At 32.4% G+C, this 11,779-nt stretch overlaps 1 protein-coding gene across 1 annotated transcript; it reads right to left on the reverse strand.

Annotated features, from left to right (window-relative positions):
- Positions 1-277: 277 nt before the first annotated feature.
- LOC119833860 (LYR motif-containing protein 2) lies at positions 278-868 on the reverse strand. Its single transcript, XM_038358064.1, has 2 exons — positions 691-868; positions 278-583 (listed from the first exon to the last, which is right to left on the reverse strand). Exons 1-2 carry the CDS (start codon positions 730-732, stop codon positions 362-364), a joined length of 264 nt encoding a protein of 87 aa, XP_038213992.1. The 5' UTR covers positions 733-868; the 3' UTR covers positions 278-361.
- Positions 869-11,779: the final 10,911 nt, after the last annotated feature.

The following is an 11,779-nucleotide window of genomic DNA, read 5'->3' on the forward strand; positions in this document are numbered from 1 at the left end:
AGAATATATTTAGTATTTATGTAATTTTTGTGTACAAATGTATTATAAATTTTATGTACTATTGGCTGAAATATAAAACAATCATATTAAAAATAGAATGTTTTTTCATATTCCTAGCTTTTTTGCTGTATTTAATAGTTATTTTTTATATTTAATTAATGATTGTTGACATATAACTTCAGTTGCAGTGACTATAATTTGTTGTTATGCACAGTGCAATGTGTTTGCAAATTAGGCTACTGTTTTAATGGCAATAAAATTAAATCATATTGTTTCGTAATTGTATTATATTATTTATCAAATAAAACTAATCACAATCTAAAATATTATTGATTAAAAAATACTATATATTTTAACATAACTAACTTTCACTAAGAGCAAGAGATCTTTGAAGATCCTTTAATGACTTTCTTCCATAGTGTAACATTGATTTAATAACAGTTTCATCAGTGTGATGTTTATTATTTTTAAAATCTGCTATCGCCCAGTCTTTTAATTCGTCGCGAGTTCTCTTATCAGGCACTTTTCTTAATGTTCGAAAAATATCCCTATACAGCTTGAGAACCTCTTGCCGAAGAAGAAACTACAACAAAATATATAAAAAATTATAAGATAAAGATAATAAGTGATGTATGAAACACAAACATTTCCACAGTATTAAGATTCCCTAGCTTATTCATAAATATCTACCTCTTTTAAACCCATCGCATTTTTGGGCAACTTTGAAGCCATTTTTTTAAATAACCTATTATATCACAAATAAAAACATAACATAACTTCTATCGCTTAGTACCTAACTGAATAATATTTTATAAAGTTAGATACATTTTAATCTTATAGTTTGATTTATCAATTCACATCTTCAAATTTCAATATTTATTATAATTCCGTCGCTGTCATTGTCAAAGATGAAAGATTGATTTCGCAAATGACACTAGATATAGTAGGTAGCAATATTGCGTATGTCGGATTTATTTGTATAAATCCAGCGTAAAATGGAATTAGGTGAGATTATTCGTAATCGCTGTTTGTCAGTACAACACACTTCAATTCAATTGTCGTCGAGGCTTTGATGCTTTAATCGTTATGTAGTCAAGTACATACTTAATCTGTTGGCGGAGGAGAGTATAGGAATCTGTCTAACCCCGACCACTAAAAGATGGGTCGCATGGGTTGAAATTATGAACTACGAATACTAGCTGCGCGGTTTCATCCGTGGAACCCACGCGCAGTATTATTATTAATATACCCCACGTAAAATCTATTCAGTAGTTTATACCTAGAAGAGTAACATACCATACTTACAAGCCATACTTACAAACTAGCGTTTATAATATTGGTAGAATTTTTAACAAAAATTAAACTTCCTTTAAAGAGCAAAATAAAGTCAAGTTGTAGTCAGTGCTATACTTGTTTTGTGCACTTACTTGGACATATTTATTTTTCCATGTTTTTGGGTAAAAAATAGTAACTACCGTGGTTTTCTCATCGATGCCACTGTTAGAATTGTATCAAATTAAAAATATGAGCACTTAACAAGCACTAGCTTTCGAATAATAAATAACTAAAAAACAAGCTTTTAAAGAAAGAATCTCAGATACAGCCTATTTTATTGTCTATCATAATGAAACTATTTAACCCTGGCGATCCTAATCAGGATGATTGTCACCGATCCTTGATAAGTTTGTATTGTTAAATTTAGGTCAAAGTTGAGGCTAAAAGTCGGTTACATACAAACATACCTACAGGTAAAGCTTTAAAATAACAGAAAAAGAATAAAAAAAAATATATTCGCTATACGCTTGTTCTGTTCTAGGTATGTGAGGACAAAGATTCATGTCGCGTATACTCAGTATATCGGCTTATTTTTCAACCGAATTAAAAAGAGGAGATTATCAAAACATACTTAAGTATCTTAGATCGCGTATTCAATAAGCTTACACAGGGGACTCTGCTATAACACAGTGGTATTAAATTATTAAATTATTAATTTAAATTATTATTAAGTATTAGGTACCTGTGCATGCGACTTTGAACCCGCGGGAGTCTATAAAGAATGTAACGTGTTTTGGGTTTTGCTCTTACCTATGTACCTACAGGTTACATTCACAAATACAATTTTTTTAACATTGCTTTGTTCTTGTACTTAAATACCTTCTTTAAATTCCCGTAAATTTGACTTCCCTATACCGTACCTGTACCCTAATAATGTTCGAGCCTATTCCAAAAATTACAACCAAACAACATAGACAAAGAGGCAAAACTAAATACCCAAGTATTTGTCTAGTAAATCCAATAAATGTATTTTTGGATTCTACAGTTTGGTTCAACTGCTTGAATAAAGACCTCTACTAATTTTATTTCGATATTATATCTTCGAAAAAATTGTATTGATCAAATTTACATTTGTACATAAATTCCTATCTACAGATTTTTAAGTTTTTCTAAAGCGAAACGAATGAACCAAAGTCCGTTTTACTCATTTGAATCAGGAATAAGAAAATACGAGTTAATTTGATAATTGTAATTAGAAGTAGGTACCTAGGTACCCAAATATACTGTTTCTATAAGGTTTGAAATTAAACACCTATACATTTGAGAATCCTTTTTCAACTTAGTTAATCAAAATGTTTGTTAAATTTTTCTTTTTCTTTTTTTTAACGTAACGTAGCTAGTTAGCTATATCTTATTTATTATAGATATACTAGCTTTTACCCGCGGCTTCGCGCACGCGTTAAATTCGAAGGTTTTTTTTATGGTAAGCGCTACCACCGCCCATTCCGATTTCCGACTTCAAATTGGAGAGGGATGAAGAACGGATTGATGAGAAAAAAAAAAGGAAAGGACTGGGAAGGGTTAGGAAAACGATATGGGCCTCCGGCTCCCCCACTCACCGAACGAAACACAGCAGTATTTCACGCCGGTTTTCTGTGGGGGTGTGGTACTTCCCGGTGCGAGCTGGCCCAATTCGTGCCGAAGCGTGCTTGACTATTACATACAAAATTTTAATGAATGTATGTCTTATAAAAAGAACCCCTTCAAAATCCGTTCCGTTAAAAATCCACCCAAACAGCGGAAAGCGACTTTATTTTATGCTGTAGTGATGCCCTTATTACACTACACTGAATTTAGGAAGTGTAATAGCATTCAGCAAGTTTGAAATCAGAACCCTTAATTTAGAAGTTAGGATTGTTTTTGAAAACTAAGCTTATTGAAATACTTATACATTTTTTTTTATTATCTTATAACGATAGTTTTGTCGCGAATGTAATTCACTGAACTTGCTGAGAGTAGAGAAAATTAATTTTACAATAATCTTAATATATATAAATCTCGTGTCACAATGTTTGTCCTCAATGGACTCCTAAACCACTTAACCGATTATAATAAAATTCGCACACCATGTGCAGTTCGATCCAACTTGAGAGATAGGATAGTTTAAATAATTTTAATTACGATGAATGACAACCCGGGCGGAGCCGGGGCGTGCAGCTAGTCAATTATAAAAATGTCTTAAGCATCACTTCATGAAGCGAATAGGTAATAAGATTAATTAATTATGGAATAAATTAAATCTATTAGGAGTAATACTTATAAAAAAATATGTTTTATTTTTTATGTATACCACAGATAATGTAATATTATTCTAGTATATTACGTGCCTATGAACAATCTTAAATAAAGAAATTAACTGCTATCAGACAATTTCAAAAATCACAGTTTATAAAACTGAATATTTACTGATTCTGATTAATAACGTTGACAATAATTATTATACATTATTTATTAGAAATTTTATCATAATAAAAAAAAAACACTCTGGACAGTTTTTCAATATCATAATTACACAATGCTTGACGCCCAAAAGCTTCATGCAAAGCTCCGCCCATTCATCAGACGAGTTCGAACTTTGAAGCTTCACGCCCTCAAACGAACGGCATTATATACTATACAGTCGCGTTACGAACTTTGCGTGTGATAGTCGCGTAGGGTGACTCGCGTCTCCGTGTTTACGGACGCGTCTAACATAAAGTTTTAGAAAGAACTTTTTAATGAATAAACTTTTCGTGTTGATATAATATTGTGTTTAAAAAATGGACAAACCGGTTCCCAATTCTACTTCTCCAACCGGAGCTCCAGTGAAAAAAGAAAACGAAGAGGAAATTAAGGTATTTACTTTGTTTTTTATTTTATTTTTATTTTTAAAATGACAATTACGAAACATTTATATTTAAATCTATTTCCGGTAGAATCAGGGTTACGTAGCACTGGCAATCCGCCTGTTTTATCTGAGTAATAGGATACGTGTAGTATTTTTAAATATGATACCTATACTCAGTTCTCTCGATCTTTGCGGGAGATTTTTGAATTCACTTCCCCTGGTGTTTGGTATAAATTATTCCATATTAAATTACCATATTAATTACGTTTTGCAATATACAATAAAATGCGTGTAATATAACGTTTTCGAGGCCTTTTCCAGCCATTAAAGTGTGTAACGCGATATTTGAAGCGCGCTCGGATCGCTGTAACCAGAGACGTTGGATGTTTTGATAATAGATATAGGTGTTGCCACTGTGTGAGTGTGTTCGGATTGGTTTCTATAAACGTGTGCGTGCGGGGTAATTTTAGACGTTCCTTTGCTCAAAATGAAACACGAGACCGTCCCAGGCCGCAAGTAGACGTTACAATTTATTGTTTACACCTGATTATCGCATACGAACGTGGTGATGTTAATTCTGCGTAATCCATTCGCAATCGTATGCAGCGCAATAGAGATGGCAGATGCCGACAGATAATTCGCGCGCTTTTATTTTGGCAGTACGGAAATACTTTGACATGTCAATAACCCCATCGACAGTGTCCACGCGATAATGACGTCACGGGATTCTCAACAATTTGTAGCGAAAGTTTGAGGTCGATTTAATTTACGGCATTACGCGTCTAGTGTCCCAAATTTTTCAAATTTAATGGTTTTTATTTCTGTGACATAAGCTTAACATCTTTCGTTTTCTATTTCGTTTTCGCCTACACAGTAGGTAGGTACCTACGCAGTAAAATGAAAATTATAAATGCTATCTAATATTTTATATCTGAACTTCAAACGCTTCTTTTCTTACTCTTATTATTAAGGGGTATGAAAAATAGATGTCGGCCGATTCTCAGACATATCTGCTATGCACACAAAATTTTATAAGAATCGGTCCAGCCATTTCGGAGGAGTATAGTAACTATTATTTTATATTATATATTACAGAAAAGGTGTCAATGAAACTTTTAAAATAAAAAAGCGCCCAACAGACAAAATACGTTTAAGATAATTCATTTCTTTTATATTCCTGCATGACATTAAAATTATATAATTTAATATTCGCAATCAATGAAATATATTATCAAACCTACCAATTTCGTAGAACTTATGCGTAGAATTCAATAAGTATTGGGGAAATATTCCGAGGTTAAGAAAATCGTAATTAAAATAAAAATAAACACAACTTAATAAAGACTTATAAAGAGATACAGTTTGAGGATTTAATTTTGTGACGTTGTGGGGTTATATCTGGATATATCTGGATCTGCCGTATTAATTTTGAAATAACGTGGCTTTCTGTTACCAATAGAAATCGTTATCGGGTAATAAAATGTTCTACATATTTAAAGACTTACTCACTAATTCCCTCAAAAAAGGATTGTAGGTTTATCAATATTGTTTTATAAATATTAACAAATCTAAGTATAAGAAAAATCCGCGAGCAACTGAGACCACGCCTCAATTTTCCATACCTAAAATTCCATGTTTACGCCGGTGAAGCCACACGGGTCTGCTAGTATATGAATGCAGTGATACTAATAATAATACTATAACAATTGTACACAAGTACAAAATTATGAATGTCAAAATTTACCTAAAATTGATTTATTGAAGAGATTTGGTTATTTAATAATTATTTTAGTGAAATAATTATGATTTTATTACATACCTGCTATATAGGCTCTTTCGTTGGTTGGGTTTTTATTGCTCTTGTTATGTTTATTCCATAATAGTAATCGTTATTGTGCAATCATAATAAATAATGAATAAAAATTATACTTCAATAACAAATTTGAAAAAATACGATACGATATCGATGATTTCAAAAACTGCCTTTAAATTGAAAAATTCCTTCTATTTCGGAGTGTCCATCTACCGAGGAAAGACATAAGACAATAACACATCACGCTACGACCAATAGGAGCGGAGAAGCTGTGAAAAAATCTTCCTAAAACGGGCGAATCCGCGGTGCAAAGCTAGTATATATATATTTGTAAGCCTAATCTGATTCTCCTATTAAACCGTATAGGTGATATACAGAATTTCATCAAATGACTGAGAAACCAATTAATACTAAAAGTTTAGTCACAATTTATAATTTTTCAAATGAATACCACAACACCGATACCTTTTCGCGTGTTCAATATGAAAACGGATAAATATCATTCGATTTATATGTAAATTATAAACGGGGCATCGATCATCCTCATAATGTTCTCAACGTGCATGTCATAGTGGTTTCTATAATCGGATATTTGAAATTTCGCCGATAGCATGCCAACAAAATTACTCCGGTAATATACGTCAAGACTGAAACTAAACTCGTGTGTATACAATGTTTTAAAGGCATTAGGTTACGCGAAGAATCGGAGATTCACTGTAAAATATCGTGAAATTCAGTGCAAACATTATATTTAAACGTAGGTGCGCTGCGCTTGGCAAATGTATAAGCAAAGGATGAATTATAAAACGGATAGCTTTTTTTAATAATGCGTTGCTTCTGCAGTAAACTTTAATAATTAACTAAATCATAATTTAAAACAAAGGTAATATATCTACTGCTGTACTTTTCCGTGGGAAAATTACCAAAGGCGGTAGTTTCCTTTGGATGAAATTTGGTGCACTTCAAGTTTAAACGCGAATTGTTGAAACTTGTGATTTTTAACCGGTTCCATTAGATCGAGACGACACACCAGGGCGGGGAGCCTATGTGTAATGGATATAATAGGTCTAAAATAATTGCAGGGGTTGATAAACATGAGGGTGGGCTTAACTATTCTTTATTCCAAGAATCTCGTAGTTTATGCATAGTCACTTATTAGGGTGTTTGATGTTTTATAAACGACGTAAGTACATTTCCAGGAAAAGCAGCTAAACCTTTTAAATATTTTGTTTTTGGTGATACATATAACTAAATACGTGCAACTGGTTGGAGAGTTGGGGATACGCTGCATGATTACACCATTAGTATCGGAAGACATATGTGCCAAAACGTATTAAATTTTTGAGGTCAATGTGCGTATTTAATAAAAGCGTTGCAACTTATCAAAGCTGAAAGTCATAATGCAACATTGAACCTAAATAGAATGTTTTCCGCGTGCACTTTGCACGTCAGCGACATTGCTGCACTGCGCCCGCGCATATTGGGCCAAGGTCGCCCGTGTGTCGGTCACGCAACGTTAATAGTATCGTTTGGCTTTTCTCTTATCATAACATAATGAAATTAATAGCGTTGTATGTATTCTATTGTTTACAACTGATTGGAATACTTTATATGTGTATGCTATGGTGTTATTCAGTCGTGATAAACATTAATTGACGTAATGTTAGTCAATATTCTTAATAGGTGTCAGATACTTTTATATTATTAACTATATTGGTATAGTGAATTAAAAAAGGTCATTACAATCAAGAAACTAGAATGATGCTTTATATTTGTCGAAGCATTATGACTCCAGGTTATTTAGAAATGGATATCGCAATTTTGGACAACACTTATTAGTGCCTTTTATCAACTCCGTCTAAATCACGTAGTGGAAAAATAAAGCAATTCCTGTGGACGCAGCGAGAGTCCAGCTGAATGAATTTGATGTCCGTTTACTATTTAATTACAAGTTTAATTAGCTTAAGCTAAAACTACAATACATAACAATATTTAGGAAAAGAGCCATGCCTTAGAATTATAGCATTACATTTTTATTTCTCCAGCTTATAAAATTGCATAATCCTTTGAATATGATATAGTAATTAGGAGCAAAGAAACAAGATAAACATGGAAAGCTGAGGAGGGCGCTCGGAGTGACATCTGATAGGCGGTTGTAATTGACACTCGACAATGTGATGCCTGTGCATTGTATGTACATCTTCCTCTTAAAGGATAAATATTAGACATTTAATACAGGTTAAATATATTTAAATTTACTTACTTACCCCGGAAATTTTGTTTGTAATCTGAAAAAAAAAACTTATAAAATAAAAAAGCTAATTTTCCCACTTTCCCATTGGGATTTTTTCAATTGGAAAGTAATTACATATAGTAATAGTTGTAAATTAAAGTATTTAATCGAATTTATAATCATCATCAGTATATTCGGTTCTGATTGCAAGGATACCTACTGCTACCGACGTCCTAAAGCCACAATCGTCGATCTGTCATTGTATGCAGTATGTCTGTAACTTAAGCAGAAATCCATACGCTCTTATTACAATTTATTAAGAATGAAAATTCTCGCATTTCTGCTAGCAAGATAAATCTAGCTCCCTATGCCTGTTGTTCGTAAAGAGATAAATGTACAGTGTCACATTATTAACATCGTGTAAGAACAACCTGTTTAGAATTTCATACAAGTATCGATTTGTAGATGTAACTTGAGGCACGTATTCTCTTTATTTTCTTAGTTTTATATGGTAGTATCTTATATATGGCATGGCATATGGTATGACAAATAATACACTGATGTTTTTAAATGAACATTGCTGGTACATGAATATAAACATATAAATGGTCATATGAAATAAGTGTTTTAAATTGTATTTATATAGTACAACTAGCAAACGCGGCGAACTCCGTTTCGCCACCAGATGGCTTCGTTTTTCCCGCTTTTCTGTTAAAATTTTTCCTGAATTTTCTTTGCTATAAACCTCACGGAGCCCGAGACCTTTCCAACGAATGCAAAACCGTGGAAATCAGTTCGTGCTATCTGGAGTTATAGCGTCAGGAAGGAAAACCCGACTTATTTTTATATAGTAGATATTTTAGTATCATCGGAGAAAGTTTATAAAGTACATTCCAAAAAGTAAGAGAGCCGTTGACTCGTAATAGTCTCTCTCTTGCAGATAGCAGGTATTACATAATATTGCAAAAGAAAACTATTAAAATTTTTAGTCGAGTTAGATCACAGTATTTTCTAGAAAATTTAGTCATTAAATTTACTACTGTACCCAAACTGTAGCGCGAACTATAACATGTTATCTAATTGCAATATCATCGTTTCAATATCCTACTGCATATACTTACTAGGTACTAAGTATAGTTTCGTAGTCGAACTCTCTCAAACGTAGAGCCGTAGAGCTGTTGTGTAGAAAACTAGAGTTGCTTATATTATTATGAGCTTCATCCTCTTTTACTAACATCAATTGCTTAGCTACTCAAATGTCACATTTCAAAGTATAGTTAGAAAATATTTTTCTTCTTCCATGAAATTAGGGCACTCAAGCGAAGTGTTTTATGTTTGAAATAGATGAGGAAAGCACCTGCAACATTGTTTTGTTAGACTCAGCACTTACATGCATATATACTTACTATGCCATAAAAAATACCAACATGTTGCAAATATTACAATATAGATTGTATATTATTAAATATATTATCTATGTATTCTTTATAACATCCTCCAATCGTGCTATATTTATATATAGTATTAAGCGGGAGCTCATTCTAGTTTTATTGGAAACATTATTGTATTCAAGAAAAGAACTATTTGTAATTAAAAGGCCGGTAAAAGTTCTATAACACCGAAGTGCTAAAAGTGTTGATGGGCGGTGCAGTGGTGACCGCTTAACATAATGTGGCCCATCTGCCTTTTTTGCATGCCCTGTAATAAAAGAAAAAGATCTAAAGCTTTGAGCACTGAGTAAGTTTTGTTTTCAATGTTGACATTCCTTTTTTCAATCGTCTATCTATTAAAAATCAGTAAATTACGTGACATTTCCACTAAATCGTACACGAAAATAATTCATCGGATTTTCTCACCATAATCAGATAGACAATAAACGACAGCTTTGACTACAAATATCTGTGTCAATAAACAAATTTAAAATGTAAATCGTGTTGGAGACTCATAAATAAACTTGAAAGCGCATAACAAACGTACTAAACCCTTTAGACGTAATACGATACGATTGGACGATGACATTTTGGCCGGGTCGCTTTTAGCACGGTGTTGGGTTACTTTGGCATCAGATTTCTTCCCGCCTTGGCTCTCACAGTCAGCTATATTATGACTTTTTAATTACAATAAATGAATACACAGAGCGCGTTGGGTCATATTCAATAATGTTGCTTACGTAACTAAAATGTATTGAAATACTGTATTTTACATAATTAGTTATGGATTATGCATAAATAAAGAGACGTAGGCACTATCTTTAAGTATTGCCTACTTAAAATATTAAACGAGATAAGAACAAAAACGAGAGCTCATTATTTTTTATATTTCCATTAATATTCAAAGTTGTTAAAATTAATAAAAACTGAAAATGTTTCTGACCTATCTTTGATGAAAAAATAAATAATTATAGAAGATCGTTAAATTGTCTATCGCTAATAATCGCTACATTTTTTCTAAAGTAATAAAGTATATTTTTAATTACGAAATAATCTGAGGAGCTTCGCGAAGGTTTCAATCGCCGTTTTAATTATCCTAGAATTTCGAAACCGGATTCGCGTTCGTTAATTTTAGTGAAAAGTGAGATGCGATGGGTACCTACATCAGCAAAGCGTACAGTTTGTATAAAAATATATTTTCCAATGTTGAAACTAGGTACATATATCGTTTTTTTTTCATTGCTATGAGAGTCTTGGAATCAATTACAGATGTGGATTAGTTTTTTTGACATGCAGATTACAATTTTAATCGATGATATATCTGCTACGGTTAAAACCTGTTTCCGTTAGAACGCGTTTTACCTAGTAAAAAGTAGTTTTAAGTAATGGTTAAAATTTTAGTTAAACTAATGGTTGTTAGAAATTGTTGTGGTTTACTTTTTATGCATTTAGGTATCAATAAAATTTTTGTTAGTAGCTCGTAGGTCAGTCACAATTCTCAAATAAACAATCGTCGTGAGTGAACGCATTTTTATTTCAAGCCGCAAGCCTCAACCAAAATACGCATTTATTGCATTAACATATGGTCCTTCGAGCCGGAAGCCGAGCCTTCTTGTTGTCAAAACGCGGTTTTGGTAAGTGAGTCAGTTAACTATTTCTGACTTTATGTCTTAGGTATTATTATTTGGGTCCATATTGGTTTCTGTCATAATAATTCTGAAAAAAAAACTTGTCTTTATTAGAGAGTCTTTATAACTCATCATGTATCTTATGGTATTTTGACCGACTTACAAAAGAACGTAGTTTAATTTAAAAAATAATAGAATTTGGGACGCATCGGCTTCTACCACCCTTTCCTACAGACAAGTAATTTGACATTTTTTAAACTTAAAAGGGTCAGTAATTGACATTAAATAAAAAACAATTAATAAATTACTCAGTGCATTGCCAATCAATTCTATAAAGGGGCACTTAAAAGATTATACTGGACAATCCTGTATTTAATCAATATCAACTTTCCATGGAATTAAATTGATTTGTGAATTGTGGTCCCATTATTGTATGATTTTTAATATTTGTACTTACAAATAGTTTTTCTAATGTAACATATAGAGATACATCACCCTATTTGCTGGATGTTA

The sequence above is a fragment of the Zerene cesonia genome, chromosome 18 (genome assembly GCF_012273895.1).
Source record: "Zerene cesonia ecotype Mississippi chromosome 18, Zerene_cesonia_1.1, whole genome shotgun sequence".
NCBI lineage: Eukaryota > Metazoa > Arthropoda > Insecta > Lepidoptera > Pieridae > Zerene > Zerene cesonia.